This window comes from Hydra vulgaris, chromosome 12 (assembly GCF_038396675.1).
Source record: "Hydra vulgaris chromosome 12, alternate assembly HydraT2T_AEP".
Lineage (NCBI taxonomy): Eukaryota > Metazoa > Cnidaria > Hydrozoa > Anthoathecata > Hydridae > Hydra > Hydra vulgaris.
In genome coordinates this window covers 61,216,672-61,239,089 of record NC_088931.1, presented here as the reverse complement: position 1 = coordinate 61,239,089, position 22,418 = coordinate 61,216,672, and the positions used below count along the sequence as shown (strand labels likewise).

General features: G+C 26.7%; 1 protein-coding gene across 1 annotated transcript in view; it reads right to left on the bottom strand.

Moving 5' to 3' along the window:
* Window positions 1–1,326: 1,326 nt before the first annotated feature.
* LOC101239408 (C-Jun-amino-terminal kinase-interacting protein 1) overlaps window positions 1,327–22,418 on the bottom strand; it is a 36,139-nt gene continuing 15,047 nt past the window's right edge. Inside the window, exons 3-7 of the mRNA XM_065813975.1 lie at window positions 21,969–22,035; window positions 16,959–17,132; window positions 12,792–12,868; window positions 3,446–3,544; window positions 1,327–1,540 (exon numbers count right to left, since the gene is read on the bottom strand). Of these exons, the coding sequence (XP_065670047.1) occupies window positions 1,468–1,540; window positions 3,446–3,544; window positions 12,792–12,868; window positions 16,959–17,132; window positions 21,969–22,035 (490 nt within the window). The 3' untranslated portion in view covers window positions 1,327–1,467. The remainder of the gene's footprint in view (window positions 1,541–3,445; window positions 3,545–12,791; window positions 12,869–16,958; window positions 17,133–21,968; window positions 22,036–22,418) is intronic.

Here is a 22,418-nt window from a genome sequence, read left to right as displayed (position 1 = left end):
CTATTTGGTTAAACTGACTAGATATTTCTCGAAATACTGGTTGAGTAGCGATTGAAATGTTTTTAAAAAAACATGGATCAATATCAATAGTATTTGAATCATTTTCCAAACTAGTTTCATAGCTACCAACTTTTTTCATTGCTGACATGATAATATGTTTTGATAATTTGTTTATTTTCGGTGAATACAAAGACCAAAATGCACCGCGGTTTTTTTCTATAGAGGGAACGGTCCATTGCTATAAACACAAAAAAGTTGGCATCAAAAAGTAAAACCAACTGGTCATGAAAGTGTGCTATTTATGTTGTCGCCACTGTATGTATGTATATATATATATATATATATATATATATATATATATATATATATATATATATATATATACATCTCCGAAAAAAAAATTAAACTATGCCCATTATTGTTTTTTGTATAAGCCAAGTTAAAAAAAGTGAAATATTTTTATTTTATTTTAAAGTGCATTGTTGGAACCAAATGAATTTTGGAATGAAAATGAGGCGTAATGTAAAGTCATAAATTTAAAACACGCATTTGTGAATGAATAATTTATTAACAATAGTGTATATAATTTGAATATATTTACATTTTAATTTTAAATCATTAAATTTCAAATTGAAATCATTAAACAGTAGAGTATTTACAATTCAATTTTAAACCATTAAAAAAAGAGAAACATACAATTACATAAATTCTTCCTAAAACAGAATATTCTCCTATTGTAAAAACAAATTTTCTTTCAACCATATATATATATATATATATATATATATATATATATATATATATATATATATATATATATATATATATATATATATATATATATATATATATATATATAATAAAAAAAAATAATTTTCAAACTAAAATTCTGAGGCGCCACTATATAATAACAATATATACATTTCAATAATTTCAATTTTTTTAAAAACTGTTTCTTTTTTATAAAATAATTAAAAAAAAAAATGCGCAGCAACATATACTCAAAAACAAAAAATACCGGTTTTTATTTTAAGAATAATTTTAAAAATAAAAACTTAAATGTTAAATAAATCAAAAATGAAAAATTAAAAAACATATTACCAGTTCATTTTAAATTATAAACTGTTGAAATAAATAGCACCGCTGAGATAAAAATTTCTTTCGTCTTACGGGTTTGTCAAAATTAAAAATATAGTAAAAATTTTTTTAGTGTAAAAGAGCAATTTTTGTATACGGAAAGGCAGAACCGAAATCATTCCTTAAGTTTATGCATACTCCTGATCCTATCTGAGTAAACTCAACAAAATTTAGATTAAGATTTCTGGGTTTTTTTTTTTATTGTTATTTAAAAAGAAACTAATATAAAATTACTTAAGTGAATTTCTTCAATAAATTTTTTTATACCAAACTTTTTTTATACCTTTCTTGAATAAATTTTTTTATACCAAACTTCGTAACTTATTAAATTTATTCTAAATAAATGTCTTCTGTAGGAGCTCTATATTCCATATACGATTCGTAAAACGATTTAAAGCATTCTCTATTGCAAGAAATAAAGCAGAAAAATAAAAAGCAGTGTAAATAAAATAAACAGTAAAAAAGAAAAAAAATTTTAAATTGGAAGACTTTTATGAAAAACAAGTATTTATTTTGACAATTTTCAAATATATAAAGAGAACAGACTTAAAGCTATAAAAAACCTTAAGCAGCAGAGGTAAGTTGACAAATTGCTTTTATGAACAGAAAGTGTCAGAAAATGCATGGAACCTTCCTAATTTTATATTTCATTCTAGTATTGTAAGGATTTGTGGATGCGGATAAGAGATATCAATATTTATGTGTTTTTGGACAAAAACGTAACTTTTAAAACACCGCCTCCTTTTTTTTACGTTACAAAAATAATAACGACGTATGAAAATAAAAAAATTTAGGAAGAAGACAAACATTAAGATGGGAGAGTTCCAAAGGGTGGGGGAAAAACTAGACAACAGTTTTTAGACCATGCAGGGACAGGTAGAGTAAACGGATGCAACTTTGCTAAATGAGTCAAGCGAAAATGAGTTTTGGTTGATGAAACTAGAGATAATAGTTTCTTTGAGCAGCAACCATGATAGTATTTGTAGAAAAGAGAAAGAGATGCAACTTTACAACGATATGAGACTCAAGCGTGGCAGATAAAGCAGGTTCAACGACGTTTATAATGTGTTTTTGATCCTTGTCTAGAAGAGAAAGAGCATCATTAAAAGAACCAGCCCGAATATAAAAAAAGTGTTCCATACAGGGACGAATAAGATATTTCTAGAGGTAGATAATGGAATCAGGTGTAAGATAATAGCAAACACGATAAAAAGAAGCAACCTTAATTGATGCTAACATTGCATCAATTGTATATCTGGTTTCCATGAGAGATTAGTAGTGAATCATAATTCAACAAGACATAAAAAAAAGGACAAAGTGAGAGGGTTACCATTCATTAATATAAAAATGTTGAAAGCTTTGTGATAATTGTTTGCAGTAAATAACAGAGTTTTGTTAAAGTTGAAACTCATAAGCCACTGCAAGCCTCATTCTGTTACAGAAGTGAGATCAGATTCAAGATTGGCAGTTCTAAGCAATCAAAAAGAGAAGACTTTTTGTCAAGATAGGAGTATAAATTTGAGTTGCTATCAAATAAAAACACTTTAGATATAAGGTTGTTAAGAAGATCGTTAATAAGATAAGAAACGAAACAAGGATAGAACCTTGAGGTACCCCAGAAGTTACTGAAAATGAAAAAGAGTGTTGCCCCTTCAAGGATAACTTTAATAAAGAAATTATTTGATAATCTCAAAAATTTTCCCATATACACCATAAGAAGCAAGCTTATAGTGAAGACAGTATGCCAAACTTTATTGAAAGCTTTAGATAGTCAAGAGCAATATCTAGCACCTTTCCTTCGCCACCTCTATCTAATACACGATAGAATCTTTCAGTCACAGCAGTTAGCAAGTCAGTCATAGAATGAGAAGATCGAAAACCATATTGATTGACAGAAAGTAAGTTATTAGACACAAAATAGAAGAAAGTTAAATACAACAACAACTAAATTTATTGAACAGACCCAACAAAAAAATAACACAGAAAGGTTAATAAAATAGGACACTTAGGGAGACTCAAAACTGATACAATAGTACACTCAAAATTGGAGATTCAAAGTAGTGGCAGTATAAAAAACTATACAAATCTATGCAAGTGTAAAAAGAAACACCCTCCACCCCACCCCCATTATTAAAATAACTTTGAAAATTATGTTTACAACCTATTACAATTATTTTAAATACAAGTTTCTTAACTTTACACCATTAATTTTTTTCAATAACCAACTTCAAAACGAGTGAATGAGTTGTTGTTTGGAAGCATGAAATTAAAAATTTTTAATTTCAAGCAATTAAAAAAAAAATCTTACCCTAAGATATGACATATAGAATCAGTAGAAAACTTAGACATAAATACGTGGCAAGCAAATCTATGATCATCAGGATGCTTAGTTATAAAACCAAAATATCTATAAAAAATAAAGTTAAAAAGTTGGATATTTTTAGTTAACACAAAAAACAATGTATATACTTTCATTACCTTCAGTAATATATTTTCATTATGTCCATTCTAATTTGGAAATCTTAGATGAAAAGTTTAAAAAAAGACTTCTAGGTTTACCATCATATGTTTATCATTTTTAACTATATTCTGAAGTCTTAAGATAAATGTTTATTAAATTCTGAACTTCATATAGAAACAATTGACAAATCCTGAAAGTTTTATTATATACAAATTAATAATTATTAATTTATTATCATAATCAGGAACATTAGATTCCAGATTCCTGTCTAAATTCAAAAATGATAAATTCCATAACTCCTAACAGGAGTTTTTTCTCTTTATGAATTTTAATGCTTTTTAATTATAGAATTTTAAATTCAAAACGTTAGCCTCATTTAGGACTTCTCATCTCCACATAACTATGGTTACTATCATAACTATGGTTACCATCAGAAAAAAATAGTCATAATTTAAGTATTTTCAAGGACTCAAGAAAAATAACTTATTTTTTGGTTTTATCTTTTATCTATCATAGATTTTTCTAGTTTATCTTTAATCTATCATTATGTTTTCTTGTTTATCTTTTTTTTTTAGTTTATCTTTTATCTATCATATTTTTTCTCTTTTGTCTTTTACCTATATTTGTTTCTAGTTTTATCTATCATATCACTACCTACATAAGATTGAGACTAGAATATTGCTCTCCCGTTTGGTCACCGAACCATACTGAAACAAACAAAGCAGTGGAAAGAGTGCAAAGATATTTTACCAAGAGAATAGCTAACCTAAATAACTTTTTATATTTTAATAGACTGACGATTCTTGGTTTGGAACTACTAGAAATTTGTTGCCTTGAAATATGATCATATGTTACAAAAGTCTGAACAAATTAGTTTGTCTAAATAAACCAAGACTCTTTTTAATAAACAACTATATTTACACTCGAGGACACAAATTTAAATTAAGCAAACTAAAGTGTAAACTCGATGTCTCTAAATACTCTTTCTTAATAAGAGTAATTAATACTTGGAATAACTTGCCATCTGATATTAATGCCAAAAATATCAAGAACTCTAAAATTAAAATTAATACTATCAACTTTGAAAAATACTGTTCAGGCTGACTAATTTTTGTTTTATAACTGTGGTCTTATATATATATATATATATATATATATATATATATATATATATATATATATATATATATATATATATATATATATATATATATATATATATATATATATATATATATATATATGTATATATATATGTGTATATATATATATATATATATATATGTATATATATATTATATATATATATATATATATATATATATATATATGTATATATATATGTATATATATATATATATATATATATATATATATATATATATATATATATGTATATATATAGTTCTATAGTTTGTTGGCTTTAGGAAGAGCGGAAGGAAAAAAGTGATTCTTACGCCAACACATACGTCACTTTTAATTACTTTTGACTTTCGTCCAACATTTCCGTGTTGGACGAAAGTAAAAACCATTAATTTAATTACAAATTAATCGTTTTTTAAAAAAACCACAAAAACGCAAATTTAATTGACCAGAATGTTTTTAAAAACATTCTGAATGTTTTTATAACATTTTGAATGTTTTTAACAATATAAACAATGTTTTTATTTTTATTTTTTTTAATAAAATGTTTTTATTTTTATTTTTTTTAATAAAATGTTTTTATTTTTATTTTTTTTACTGTAAATCATGCGCGGAGTGTTGCTACATCGACTATCTTATAGCCTGACTCGCAAGGGAGTGCTGCTACATCGACTGACAAATAGCCTGACTCGCAAGGGAGTGCTGCTACATCGACTGACAAATAGCCTGACTCGCAAGGGAGTGCTGCTACATCGACTGACAAATAGCCTGACCCGCAAGGGAGTGCTGCTACATCGACTGAGGGTTTGGTTGGGGCAGGCAGTCTATCATTATTAAAAAAAAAAATTCCGGTCTTGCATTTTAATTTTTACTTTTTGTCAACAAAATATCGAAAAAACTTTCGGACAACATCTAAGGGTTCTATATATATATATATATATATATATATACATATATATACATATATATATATATATATATATATATGTATATATATATATATATATATATATATATATATATATATATATATATATATATATATATATATATATATATATATATATATATATATATATATATATATATATATATATATATATATATATGTATATATATGGAGACAATTTTGATCAAAATTTTAACTGACACCATTATATTATTTCATAAAAACTATTTTTATTTTATGCCTGTAATGTCTTCCTTTTTGACGGTTTGATTTATGTAGTTTTGTAGCAACTTTTTATGTTTTTTATTACACCTGATGATGCTGACCGCTACAGGTCAGCGAAATATTGTAAATATATAATAATATTAAAATATATTTAAAACAAAAAATTTTATACGCTGCCGTCTTTATTAAATTCAACAAATATGAAAATATTGTATAACAAGAATATGATTTCAAAAGATTATATTTATATATATATATATATATATATATATATATATATATATATATATATATATATATATATATATATATATATATATACATACATATATATATATATTTAAACAACTTTAAAAAGTATTCTACACAATAGAGTGCTCAATGTTCTTAAAAGAACAGAGCAATTATATATTAGTAGAAAATCCCTTAACAAAAATTTTTTCCATTTAACACTGTGTTTCATCAACAAAGATTCATCAGAAATGCATTTCTGATGAATATATATATATATATATATATATATATATATATATATATATATATATATATATATATATATATATATATATATATATATATATATATATATATATGTAAAATATATTTAAAACAAAAAAGTTTATACGCTGCCGTCTTTATTGAATTCAACAAATATGAAAATATTGTATAACAAGAATATGATTTCAAAAGATATATATATATATATATATATATATATATATATATATATATATATATATATATATATATATATATATATATTTGAATTTAATAAAGACGGCAGCGTATAAACTTGAATAATAAAGTTGAATTTAATAAAGTTGAATTTAATAAAGATGGCAGCGTATAAACTTTTTTGTTTTAAATATAATTTAATATTATTATATATTTACAATATTTCGCTGACCTGTAGTGGTCAGCATCATCAGGTGTAATAAAAAACATTACAAAAAATTGCTACAAAACTATATAAATCAAACCATAATTTATGTTTTTTACATAAATTATGCATTTCCATCACTCTTTCACTTATTTATTCTGATTTTATAAGTAATCAAATATCATTTTTCAAATACTATTACAGAGAAAACAATAACCACTTTAATTGCTTTTTTTGAACACCCTAATAGGCTTGCTTAACCAGTTAACAATTAGAAGAAGTTGACAACCATAAGAAGAACAACAAATAAGTTAGCAACCATTAGAAGAACAAGCTGTAAAAAAGAAAACTGGAAGATATGGAGAAAAAAAAAGTTATTAGCTTGGTAGAAAGGGAGACCATAGATATATTGTATCTTTTAAACAATTTTATTTTAGAAATTCCCAAATACCAGTTGCCAACAAATTATGAAATTTTAAAAAGTTATTGCCATATTTCCTCTAAGCAGTTAACATTCAAGTCAACAATATTCAATATTAGTTGTTCCATGCAGAAAGAAAATTATAAGCTAACATGTTGTAAAATGTGAGACAGATCAAAACTCTGTTGTAAAATGTGAGACAGATATCAAAGAACCTTGTCTTGCCAATTTTATCATAATTTCAATAGAAATTAATATGCTGATATAAGTTTTATACTTGGTGAAAAACAAACCAAAAGCTTACTTTAGACAATTCGAAATTTACTAGGTCGGCAATTTTTAAAGCCTGTGTACACTGAAAGTTTTTGTTTTTATCAGTGACTGAACAAATTATTTTGTAATTTTTAAGGCCAATTTTCATTGATTATTTAAATTTAGTTTTGAGATAAAAAGTTTTTGCTGACAAGTAAAAATTCATAAACGGGGGAGAGGGGGGCGGGGTCTAAATAAGCGTTTATTAATTTTTCAAAAATTAAGGAACGTCCCCCCCTCTTTTATTAAGGACTTGAGAGCACCTTTGACAAGGAAAAAAAAAATAAATCTAATAAGCTGAAACTGTCAATACTAGGGAATGAGTTAATATGAATGAAAAGTGAAGTCACTAAAAGATTTTACCCTGGTGGAAGGTGTCATACAGCAATTCTTTCTTCAATTCTGAAGTATGCAGGGCATAATTTAAAAAATAGTGTTTTGTCAAAATCAGGAACTCACAGAAAAAGATTTCATACTATCAAAAACAAAGGGAAGGAAATTTGCTCCTGAGGATGATTATAGTTGTGACACTCTGCTAGTAGTGATCTAGGCAAACTCATCCAAGGCAAAGATGAGACAAATTTCAAAATAGAAAATAAGATTTTTGCTGTTTTACTAACAAATCTGCTTTAAACACAGGTACACATAATGGAGAAACTCAAATTATTAGTAGGTATGTTGTCAGAAAGCACATTATGTGACTTTTATGTTGTTGACACAAATATGTGAGCAGGATCGAACCAAACAACAACAACGCGGAGTCGTATAACTGTCCAAAATCTGATTTACCTACAACCGTGTTTTTTTTTAAGGAAGCTTAACTTTGTTTTTGACCAACAACTTTGAAAATCTACTAATTTACAGACAGAATATTCTAAATCTGGGAGTGAGTAATCACAGGAATTTTAAGAATATCTAAAAAGGTCCTTTTCTGAAAAAAAAATTCTGTCTCAGCATGCACTAAAAAGGTATCAAACTTCTTCTTCATCAAACCACTGCTTATCATAAGTTAGATTTATAGCAAATGGGATATATTTATTGATGCTTCAGCTAATTCATAAGAAACTGAAATTGATATCAACAGAGAAAAGAAAAGAAGTCAAAAAAATTGCACTTTTTGAGAAAATATTTTACATTCCTTGGTTTCTAAAGTCATCTGTTATAATCCAGGCAAAATATAATGATCTCAAAGTTATTAAAATAGCCAAAAACAGAGTGGAAAAAGATGAAATATTTGGCCAAAAATTCTCAAAAATTCTCTTTTTAAACATATGAATTACTTGGCTACGATGTTGTTTTTGTCTCACCTGCATATTCATACATAACTAATGAAGAAAAATGCTCAATGATACAGAAATTTATTAAGTATCCTTATTATGAGGATAATTCTTACTTTGAAATAAAGAAACCTAAGATTAGAGATAACCTATCATTGACAAGAACACTCTTTTACATGAGTTAGTTGAAAAAAACAGCAGGTATACTTTTTTTTTTATAATTTTTATATACACAATATTGGGTTTTGGATTCCTTATGGAAAGTTTATAAATATTCATTATCTTCTTAATTTATAGATCTCTATCATTTTCCAAGCTTCAAGTTTTTTGAGATTTTGTTTCAAAGATTCAATACATAAATGACTGCTTTGAAAGAAATATTTGTTTAGTTCTTATATATTTTTATAGCTATAACTATATAAGCTATGCTCACCTTAATCTCTAGTATTCTGTTAGATGTAATGTCTTTCATAATGCATATCCAAAAAATTGACTATCATTGTTTTGACATCAAAGTATTGACAGTATTGATGGGCACAAATAAGTAAATTGATGATAACGCATCAATTTACCTATTTGTTGTGAAATCAGGTTTGAATCCTTTGACCATTCCTTTATGTGATTCTGTTTGGCACCTCTTCACTCTATCACCTTTCTCTTTGTTTTTATTGTTCTCCTTTTCCTCGAGACAGCACTCTTTTAACTGTAATTTCTGATCAAATTGACTGTGCCTTTTCTCTTTACCCCTCTACCATAATTGTTGTTATTGGTGACTTTAATGCTAATCACACTGAATGGTTTGGCTCTAACGCCACTGACCCTGCTGGCACTTGAGCCTATAACTTCTGCATTTCTCAATCTTTTACTCAGATAGTTAACTTTGAATCTAATCATTTACCTTCACTCCTTAATGTGTGTCTTGTCTCTGACCCTAGCTTGTGTTTAGTTTCTCCTTGTTCCCATTTAGGTGGTTCCAACCATGCAATGATCTCTATAAATCTTTCATCTTGTACTTCTTCTTCGGACTCACTGTATAATTGCACTACTTACTACTACTCTAAAACTGACTAGGATTCTTTTCATGATTTTCTGTGACGGTCCTTGTACTGATTTTTTTTTCTCTCTGCTGATAAATGCGCCTCTTAACTCACCTCCTGGTAGGAATGGAAGCTTTCATTCCTTCTTGTCAGTTCTCATTCAATTCCATGGATTTCATCTAGGCAAATAGCATCTATAGTTCCAATTTTAAAAAACTCTGGAGAACAATTTGAGCCCTCCTACTATCATCTAGCGAGTCTTCTTTCTGTTATTAGCAAGGTTTTTGAGTCTTTGATCAAGAAATTTTTAACATCCCATCTTGAGTCAAATAACTTACTGTCAATACTTACAATCAATATAGTTTTCGATCTTCTCACTCTATGGCTGACTTGCTAACTGCTGTGATTGAATCTTATTGTGCATTAAATGGAGGCAGCAAGGCTAGGGATATTTCTCTAAACCCTTATCAAAAGCTTTAGATATATCTAAAAATTTTGATAAAGTTGGTATGCTAGTCTTCTTCATAAGCTTGCTTCATATGGTGAATCTGGGAAAGTTTTGGAAATTATCAAATGATTTCTTTCTAACCGCTTTATCAAAGTCAGCCTTGAAGGCCAGCACTCTTCTTTATTTCCAGTGCTCATCTAGCTTTTTTTCCTGCATTTCATCCATTTGGAACTTTCTTTCCTCTTCATGTTTTCCTGACTCATACAAACTACAACTTTTCAAGTCTTCTGTCAACCATTTCCTTGCTTTTCAAAAGTCATATTGAAAATCAGAGAAAAAAACATGGTGGTTGCTAAAGAGAACAAAAAAAGTGAGGGTGAGAAAATAAAAAAAAGATGCAGATTATGTTTAATTTCAAAATAAGATCTTTTGAAGAAAAATGGAAATCTACACATTACACTTCTTAAAGGTTTAGAGACCCATATTTGGCATTATGTATATTTCGAACATTTTTGCTTCAGTAAAAAAGTTGCATTCTTAGGAATCCTATTATATAGTTTTATCTTTTGATTTCTTGCCATTTTAAGGTATGATAAAATATTTTGTTGTTCATAAATATTAAAAAATTTATAAATTCATAAATCTCTAAAATTAATCTATCACGAAACTTATCTTTTATATTTGTATTATTTCCATTTTATTTTATACAAGAGGGCATATTTTCACACCATATTTAACAAGAGATATAAGAATAAAAGTAGTTTATACTAAAATCAAGCCTTCCTGGAAAGCACGCGTGGTCGCACGCCTTGTCATTCATGTTCAAAGTAATTTATTTAGACACACTGACCATGATAGTTCGCATTTTTTATCTTATAAAGCGTTTCAATAACAAAAAAAGAAACCAATACTAAAAATAGAAGCAAAATTGCAACAAAATATCAAATTTTAATTATATAAACTAAAAAAATTTAATAATTAAAAAAAGAAAATTAAAAAAAAAGAAAAAAATTTTATAAAATTTTTATAAAACTTTTTTATTCTTTTTTTTAGGGTGGTTGTTATTTTGAGCCATAGAATTTGATACAAGTCAAAGACATATTATAATTAAAACAACAATTTTATAATTTTATAACAATAATTATATGTTTTGATATGCAAATTATTAACGATTCAAAAACTTTGAGAAACATTTTTAATTTTTTTCTTACGCTTATTTATTTTCATGTCTTTTAGCTTTTAAAAATATTTTTGCTATATTTGACGTTTTTTCTCAATACTTTTAATAATAGGAAAAACAGAAAATTAATTGCTATTTATTGGTAAAATAAATTATTTGATTATGACAAACATTTTTAGTGACAAAAAAAATTAAATAAAAGAATACAAGGGTTTCTTTTATTAATGTATTTAAAATATTATTTCTCTTATATAGTGCCCAATTTTCAACATTAAGACAAACCACTAGAGATAATGAACATGATTGCTCTGTTTCAAAAAATGTATTTAAAAACTTAAAAAAATGTTTTGAACAGGCTTCTAAAAATTTTGTTAAAAAATTCAAGTAAATTAGCAATGCACTACCCCACAAGCTTTTGGAGCGCTGAAAAAAAAGTTTATCAGGAAATAAACTATTGGGTTTGAATACACAATTTGAAAAGTCCAACTAAAGTGAAGACTATTTCGATTGGGGTAGTGAAAATAACCTAATATATCATTTATTATTTTACATGAAAAATTTGTTAAAAAATAAATAATAAAAATTTTACAAATAAATAGCAATTAGTTTTCTTGCTTTCCTGTACATTAATAAAAACAGTAAAGTTTAACATAAACATTTGAAAAACAAATTTTAAAATTGTCCTTATTTCAAAAATAATAAAGTATTTCCTTTATATACTGACTGAAAAAAGTTGCGAACAAATTGTATATCAAAAAATGCTTTTGTTTTTGTTATATTCTTATCTGCTTTCTTCCTCGACTTGTATTAACTTTGGTAGTGGAAAATAACAAATGCCCTAAAAAATAGAAAACAAAAACAGTAAAATATTTAGGTATGTTATTATTTTTTTTTTCAATTTTCAATTCTCTGTAGTTTCTTAGAGCTTTTTTTGCTGCAAATTATTAAAACGCTTACTATATAAAAATTGTTGTGCTTGTTCAAAGTAATAAATTACTTTGAACGTGGACAAACAAGGCATGCAACTGCACTCGCTTCCCTGGAAGGCTTGTAAAATATACAACCTGTATAAATATGTGTTATAAATATATATAAAAGTTTCAAAATAAATCAAGGAAAAACCTTGAATAATATTTCTAAGATTATAAGATTTTAATTATATAAACTAAAAACATCATATTTCGACAATAATAACCTCAATGAAATAAATTTTCAGGACATTTTAGGACATATTTTGAAATCCATAACTTTCCAGTATAGCTGGCAACCCTAATAACTTATCACATAAAATCATATTGTTAGCATGGTTAATTTTTTATACCTATGGTCTTTAGGATGGTTTCCACAAAAAGTCACATTCTTTAGTGAAAAAAAATGTGCTGAATTATCATCGGTATCCTAAAAATATATAAAATAATTAAAACTAGAACTTTTAAAAACTTAATTTATGATACCTAGGGTTTGATTTTAGCTGCAACTAGGTTGATAAAACCAAGAGTTTGATTTTAGCTGCAACTAGGTTGATAAAACCAAACAAAAGCCTTGGATGGTGTTTATACCCAGAGCTATTCTAACATTGATGAAGCATATTTTAAAAACAAATTTTACAGGATTGAGCCTATAGCCCAATCAAATTTAAAATTAAAATTGGAGAGAAAAAGGAGGATCTTAAATATAAATAAACCACCAAATTTTAAAAATTATTTTGTTATACCTAAAAATGTGTTTTAACATAACTACTGGGCTCGAATTAACGCAAAAAAATTTGATTGCAAAAAATTTTTTGCCTTATTCCCCATATCTTTTACGCTGTTTTGCGGTAATGGAGGGGAGGGGTTGAAATAAGTACAAAATTGTATCTTTTGTACATTATTTCAAAATTGTTATTTTTTAAACATTTTATCTCTCATACTGAAATATTATCTTAGAATTTTCGCGTTTGGCAGAGTTTAAAATAGTGTAAGTTACTGTTATAATTTACAGCTCAAGTTATAATTTAAAGTTGCAGTTATAGTGTAATGAGCAAGTAACCTATTTAATACTATTAAGATGTTTCTTTTAGTAATTGTTTTTACTGATACTTAAAAAAGCAAAAGTAAAAAAGTAAGAATAAAAACACAAATATTACAATTTTTAAACGTGCTATTTTTAAAGAGTATTTAATTATTACTGTAAAAAGCTATAAAACAACAAAACAAAACTGCAAAGTTGTTTTAACAATATAAAGAGCTTGTGTTAATGTAAAATATAAAGAGCTTGTGTTAATGTAAAATATAAAGAGCTTGTGTTAATGTAAAACATAAAGAGCTTGTGTTAATGTAAAATATAAAGAGCTTGTGTTAATGTAAATATAAAGAGCTTGTGTTAATGTAAAACATAAAGAGCTTGTGTTAATGTAAAACATAAAGAGCTTGTGTTAATGTAAAACATAAAGAGCTTGTGTTAATGTAAAACATAAAGAGCTTGTGTTAATGTAAAACATAAAGAGCTTGTGTTAATGTAAAACATAAAGAGCTTGTGTTAATGTAAAACATAAAGAGCTTGTGTTAATGTAAAACATAAAGAGCTTGTGTTAATGTAAAACATAAAGAGCTTGTGTTAATGTAAAACATAAAGAGCTTGTGTTAATGTAAAACATAAAGAGCTTGTGTTAATGTAAAGCATAAAGAGCTTGTGTTAATGTAAAACATAAAGAGCTTGTGTTAATGTAAAACATAAAGAGCTTGTGTTAATGTAAAATATAAAGAGCTTGTGTTAATGTAAAACATAAAGAGCTTGTGTTAATGTAAAACATAAAGAGCTTGTGTTAATGTAAAACATAAAGAGCTTGTGTTAATGTAAAATATAAAGAGCTTGTGTTAATGTAAAACATCTCTGTGACGTTTTTTTATTGCTATTTTATAGCGTTTATAACCTTAATAAAATAAAATATGTTTAAAATTAAATAAAGTAAATAAATAGAATTGTTCTAATTAACAAATTAAAACATAGTCATAAAACTTTAAACTTCATATTTGCGCAAAAAAACATGCGTATAGATTTATAATCTATAAACCAAACAAGTAAAATCAAAGCAAAAAAACATTAGATACCATTTTTTATAATTTATTGTTTCTTGATCTAGCGTACTATTAAAAGTTTTTCATTCAAATGGTTTTTAAGTTGATGTTTTTATTCAATTTTTTTCATTCAAATTTTTTTGCAATAAAAAGTGAAACAAAAAATTTGGTTTAATGAATCAAATTATATTTCCTTATGTTTAAGAATATGCTTAAATTATTTCTTAGAATAGAATTTCTTTGAACAAAAGTAAAATAATTTAATAATTTTAATTTAAATTTTTTATAATTTAATTTTTTATTTTACCTTTCGCAATTAATGTTTGCAATATAGTGTTTCTACTTTTATAACTATTTTCAAAAAATAAAATATAGCTAACTTCAAAACGCTTATGATTTAAATAAAACTTTCTTGCTCACTTGCAATATGTTCTAAATCTGATATTGTTACTGTAGCTAGATATACGTTTAACTTTCAGCCATAATTCATGCTATGCTGGGTATTATGAACTGAGTATTACGGACACCGCTGAATTAAATTTATAATTATTGAGCATTAAAATTCTTTTATTTTTCCAATTTTTTTTCAATTTCAAAATTATTTGAATAAAAGAATTAAAATAAAAGAGAGTAAAATTCCTAAAAACAGCTTGGGTATTTATAGAAAATGTTTGATCTTGATATCGCTTCAAATAAAATATAAAAAAAAGGTATCGTATTTTTTATATTCTATTTGAGATTTTTTTGTAAAAATATTTTTAGTTAAAAGCTTATACTATGTGTTAACAACATATAAATAGAGACATTTATATGGCTAATTTTTGCAAGCCTTTGAGTATATTAAGTAAATTTAATAGTTGAGTAACAGTAAGTTACTGCAGTAACTTAACTGGTTGTTTTGATTTAGTTTTTTTTCCTTTTAAATTTCAATTCACTTCCCACTACAGTCGAAGAGGCTAATTTTAGTTGTGGTTACAACCCTCTCTCAACTCTTTAACTCCAACACATGAATCTTGACGAACAAGGCCGCTATGTGGAGAAACAAGTTGAGCGCGGTACTACCAGAGACATGGTGGGAATCGAACTCGGAGCTTCTCATTTAAGACAAGAGTGCTCTACCACTACACCACTACTGCATTTTTTAAGGTTAATTTACTGTGATGTACATTATCCATTCAGTATACCAAACTAAATATAACTTTAAAATAATTAGGGGTGTACCGGATTAGAAATATTGAATTGCGGATGCAACCAGATTTGCCAGAATTGTTAATAAAATTATGGCCAGAATGAGAACTATATTTATGTAATTTTTTATCTTCAAGATCGAAAGTGAAAGCCTGTTACTCAGCACCATGGCTACATAAAATATATATATATATATATATATATATATATATATATATATATATATATATATATATATATATATATATATATACATACATACATATATATATAAAACCTATTTCATTAATTTGATATGTTGTTTTTCTTTGTTTCTTACAATTTTAGAATTTTGTATTTTTTACCTAGGTTTACCTAGAGTTCTTCATTGCCCAGAAGTAAAATCATTTTTTGATTTAACTTACATAGTCTGTATCACATGGGTGAGTCTGTGGGTGGGTAAAGGTACGTTGGTGTAAAACTGCATCTTTTGTACATTTAAAAAAATCAAAAGCCACTGTCAGCGACTTGTGGTCATGAAAGTGTTAAATAATACAACAATTATTTTAACAGAATCTTATTAAGGATAATAATCATTTAATAACAATAAATATAACACAAAAATAATTTATAGCAATAGACAAGCTTAAGATATCTGAAATATTTTATTCATATTTTTAATGCGAACTTCGTAAAAATTACTATAAAATAATAATTTAAAATAACTAAATAAATTCTATAGTAATTTATGATAAAAAAAAAAACACTTTTATATAATAATAAATAACTAAACAAATTCTTTAGCAATTTATAATGAAAAAATAAAAAAATAGTTTGATGAAAAAAAAAATTTTTAGATTTCTTATCAAAATTCTACAATGACGTCATATACTAAAACACTTTGGAATTAAATGCGCTTGAATAAATTATAAATTCTGTAGATTGTGGCATATATTTTAAAGACTTAAAGGAACTAGCTAACATGGAGATGGTGAGCTTCAAGTAAAATAATAAAATTAGTTTTTCTTGGTATACGTTTATTATTTTGCTTTACTAAAAAAATTAGCCCAAACATTTTTTTTTTATCATTCTCTTTAATATGAACAAAACTTGTCTGGGCACTTTGGGATTCCTTTATACACATTTTTTACCTTTTACTGCTCACATTTTCAAATTTTCAATGGAAAATTAAAACATTTAAATGTTTGAAATTTTTAATTTTGTTTGTATAAGCAAAAATTAATATTAATAAAACTTCTTACATTAACTTCATTCTTCTTTTCTCCTTTATGTTTTCCTTTTTTAACTTTTTTATTTAATTTTTCATTATCTTTTTCCGAATACTTAATATCTGAAATTCGAATTCCTTTATTACTCAATTGTAAAACACATGAAGGAGGATCAGCTGCAGTAAGCATACTACGTTGATTGACAATCTAATAACATTTATTTGATGTTAGTAATCAATATTTTTTATTTTTAATATTTATTATTGTTAATATTTATTATAAATACAAACTTTTAACTATTGCTATTTTAACTATTAAAACAAGAAACCATTAAATAAACAAGTGTTAACTATTTTAAACTGCAAATCTTAGAACTTGTATATTATTTAATTAAAGTTACACTTCTTTATTGTTTTGGCTGTTACAGACTGAAATTCTATATAATTTCAGTTTCAATTTGTATGATTTATAGCACCATTTTTATTCTTTACTACTGTTTATTGCTTTTGTTAGTAGTATTATTGTTACTACTACTATGACTAGTACTACGACTACTACTACTACTAGTACTACAACTACTACTACTACTAGTATTACGGCTAGTACTACTAGTACTACTAGTACTACTACTACTACTACTACTACTACTACTACTACTACTACTACTACTACTACTACTACTACTACTACTACTACTACTACTACTACTACTACTACTACTACTGACTTTGTTAAGAAATTTCCCATAAAGTCCTTCAGCTTTCTTCACAAACATTCTAGACGAGCTGACATCGGAGGGGGTCCTAAGTAGAAAAAAGCAATGCATCAAAGGCATACCAAATAAAAACCAAGACAAACACAAAATGATATAGTCAGATGGAGCTTGTCAAAAACTAAAAGAATCAAAACTCAAATGAGGCCTAGCTATTATGGTTTCAAATCACTTGAGCATTTTCGACTAGAAACAAAATACTTGGTCAATTAAAAAAACTTTTCATAAATACAGAATAGCAGTATGGTGAATATTGTATATTGCATACAATTACTAACAACTGATACACTATACCTGGTCTTCTCAACAAAAATATGATATAAAGGATGATAAAAAGATTTAAAAAACAAATTACAAAAAAATATCTGAAGCAAAATATTCATCATACAAAGAAAGATTGCAAAAACTCAACTTTAAAGCACCCAAGGAAAGAATAAAGAGACAAATAATAAAGCAAATAAAACTCTGATTTAACACACACCCTGCCTTGGGGCTCAGGGTTGAGTAAAGGCTAGAGATGGTGTCTCGATAAAAATACTCATCTTTGTTACAGCTCAGGGTTTATTAAGACTAATAAGGTAATTTCTTGGACTATTAGATAGCGTACTGAGTACTATCTGTGCTTTCAGTCAAGTTCTTTAACTAATTTAAAAAATGACTAAAGTATCAAGGATTATAAAACACAAAAAAACATTGTCATCACCGAGTTCTCTAAATCTATCATTCACTAATATTCATGGCCTTTAAAGTAACTTTTCTTTTGTTAAGCCGTATCTTATGCACAGTTCACCAGACCTACTTGCTCTTTGTGAGACTAATTTGAATTCAGCTGTCTGATCAATTGACCTTTGTGTTGATGGTTATCTTTCTTTAACTCATAAAAACTCCAATAGTCATGCTGGGCCTGGGCATTTACATTCATAATAATTCACCCATTTGTCAGGAAAAATCTGTCGGTTTGAATCTACAGAGTAGTTTTTTATGCTTTCGTTTAGCATCACTATAACCTTTCTTTTTGTTCTATATCGCTCTCCTTCATATTTAGACTGCACTTTTTTTGATGTTATTTCTGATCAAATTGACCGAGCCCTTTTTTTTTATCCTTTAGCCAATATCGTTGTTGTGGGAGACTTTAATCCTCATCACACTGAATGACTTGGTTCTAGTGTCAGTTACTCTGCAGGTGTTAAGACCCACAACTTTTGCCTTTCTTAGTCTCTAACAAAAATAGTCAACTTTCCTACTCGCTTTCAAGACAATCTACTCAATTTATGACTTGTTTTCTTTTGGTCCGGACAACATACCTGTTATAGCCTTGCAGAAGTGTTTTCTAGAGCTGTCGTCAAAATTTTTTAAACTGTTTTACTAGTGCTTATCAGAGTCTTGTTTTCCAGCCTGCTGGATACTGGAACCTGTTATCCCTATTTTTAAAACTCTGGAGAGCGATCTGACTCGTCTAGCTATTGTTCCATTAGTCTTCTTCCTATCATAAGCAAGGTTTTTGAGTCGTTAATTAACAAACGCCTAATCTATTTTCTTCAATCTAATAATTTACTTTCTGATCATTAATATGGATTTTGATCTTGTCATTCTACTGCTGATTTGTTAACGATAATAACCATTAGGTTTTATTGTGCATTAGATAGACGTGGAGAGGTTAAGGCTATCGCTCTCAACATTTCTAAAGCCTTCAATAAAGTTTAGCATGCCGGTCTTCTCCATAACCTCTGTTCTTATGGTGTATCAGGTAACATCTTTAAGATTATTGAACCCTTTGTTAACAACCCTAGTATAAAAGTTGTCCTCAATGGACAGCACACTTCTTCATATCCTGTAATTTCAGGGGTTCATCGGCATTCTATCCTTGGCCCTATACTTTTTTTAAATACATTAAAGATCTCCCTGAAATTCTCACATTTAAGGTGGCATTGTTCGCTGATGATACTACCATTTATTCTTGTCTTGATAAGAAGCCAAAACTCTCTGATTGCTTGGAGGGGGCATTTGAGCTTGAAAAGGATCTCACTTCTGCTACAGCATGTGACTCTCAGTGGCTGGTGAACTTTATCTTAGATAAAACTCAATTTTTTTCAGCTAATCATTATTGCAATAATCTAGATCTTCCTATATTTATGAACGGTAATGTATTGATGAATCATCTACAACTTTATCTTCTAGGATTAACTCTTACTAACCAATCTTTCTTGGAAACCATATATAAAATCTGTTGCAAAATTAGCATCTGCTATAGTTGCATTTCTCTATCTATTATTTGGAGTAAGAAAGTGCTCACTACTTTCTTACTTCAAATTCTATTCTTTATCTCTATTAATCTCAAATCTGTCCTTGTATGGAACACTGTTGCCATATCTGGAGCTGATCTTCGAATGATGCCCTTTCTCTTTAAGACAAGGTGCAAAAATGCATTGTAAACATAGTTTGACCTGCTCTTGCAGCCAATCTCCAACCATTGTCACATTGTCGTAATGTTGCTTCTCTTTCTTTTTTCTATAAATACTATAATGGACGCTGCTCTAAAGCTAGCGTCTTACATGCGATTTACTAAAACTCATTTACGTGTTACTCATGATTTAATTAGGTCTTATCTTTTTACTGTGATTGTTCCTAAGTGCTCCAAAAATTCTTATTCGCCTAGTTTTTTTCCTCGAATATCAGTTCTTTGGTACTTGTTGCCTTCAGTTTGTTTTCCTGATTCATATCATTTGCAATCTTTTAAGCTGTCTGTTAATCATCATCTTGCTCTATAAACTTCATATTTTCTTTTCCTGTAACTTCCAACTCTAATAGTTTATTCTGTGATGATCATTTATTCTGTGGTTTATTTAGCCATTTGGACTTTTTTTTGTTATTCTTCTTTGAGTTGTAGGGTTTCTAAAAACAGCTGTTTTACTGCTTTTTAAATTTGAAAGAAATTTTTTTTATTATGAATAATTGCAATTCTAATAATAAACTTTAATTTTTATAAAAGTAATTCAAAAATACAAGCACTAATAATGACATAACTGAAAGGCATAATTTTATTTGTGTACAGAAGTTGGAGCACTGAAAACAATTTTTCAACATCTGTAAATGTGAACATAATTTTTAATGATGCATTATAAGCTTTAGTAGGTTTTCTGTACATTGGCCTGCATTTTTGAAGAGAATATACTCAGCTTTTAGCCACCTGAAGTTGTGCAGAAAATACCTCTGGTGATTTATTTTTCTTTAGCGATACATTAAGTACTTTTTGTAGAGTTAAAATTTTATTTTTTGGATTTTTAGGACCATTAGTTGCTTTAATAATTTTAAGATTGCTTGTATCAAAAAGTGAGATCATTAAGAATACAAATGGAAAATAAGGATATTAAAGAACCATTTTACTCACCATTAAAAAAAGTAAAAATTCACAACTTGCAATTTATTCAATTATTCTTAGATTAATAAAGAATGAATAAGTTAAGGAGTAAAATACATACTTTTTTTTATATAGGAAACTACTCAAAACTCTAATGTAAGAAACTCTTTAGATCTAAATTGGTAAAATAGCACCCTTTAAGTAAGATACTTCCTAGTACTAGCCTGTGTGCTTTGTTACTTATTAAAAAAGGTTTCTTCTGTAACATCTTACTCAAGTAACTTCATTAGTTTATCAAATTGAGATGCCATTAAACTTTTCTTAAAAAAATCGTTAATGACATGATTTGGAGCAATGTGCATGTTAGGTTATTTTTGTGCATTCATCATCCTATAAGATTTTGACTAAAATCATTTTGAGATTTTTTATTAATTTTATAAAGTACCTACCACTAGTTTAGTATTTCTTAACTCTGAAAAGAATGAAATAAATAATTCTGTAAAAAAATAATAATTCAAAAATATCTACATAAAGAAAAAAGAAAAAATTCAATGCAGCCTAACACAGCACACTGGTCACTTAATACACTTTTTACTATCAATAAAGTAACTTAGTAGGAGAGTTTTTTAAATTTCCTAAAGACCAGAAATTACTAGAAAGTACTAGATCTAAAATGCTTCGGCATGGAGAAAATAATAAATGACAGATGCTTGTTATATCAGTTAATTGTAGGTCTGTTACAGTTGCGCCCAATGAAGCATTAACAATTTTCTTATATACTTTTAATATTGAATTTTGATTTTAAAATAAATAAATATTATTATTATCTTTATAATTATTATTATACCCTTAATGAAGATATGAATAGATGTAAAAGAACTGAATGTATTTAAAAAAGAAACATATTTTGAACCTTAGCAATTGCAAATGCAAGAACATCTTCTCCTTTAAAATCTGCAACTTCAACTGATCCAAGGAACCTAGAGAATAGACGTAATATAAAATTTTCAATAATTTTAATAACATAAAAATAAAAAAGAGAAAGAAAAGGCAAACTCTAATAATGAAGAAACAATAAATAAATATTTTAATGATTATGACATTTAGTCTATAAATTCTTTTATATATATATATATATATATATATATATATATATATATATATATATATATATATATATATATATATATATATATATATATATATATATATATATATATACATAAATATATATATACATAAATATATATTTAGATATTTGATGATATATGAGCCTATTTTCATTATTCGCCTGCCAATATTGTTGTTATTAGTGACTTGATCACAATAAACAACTCCGCCTAAGTACCATACAGCTGATATG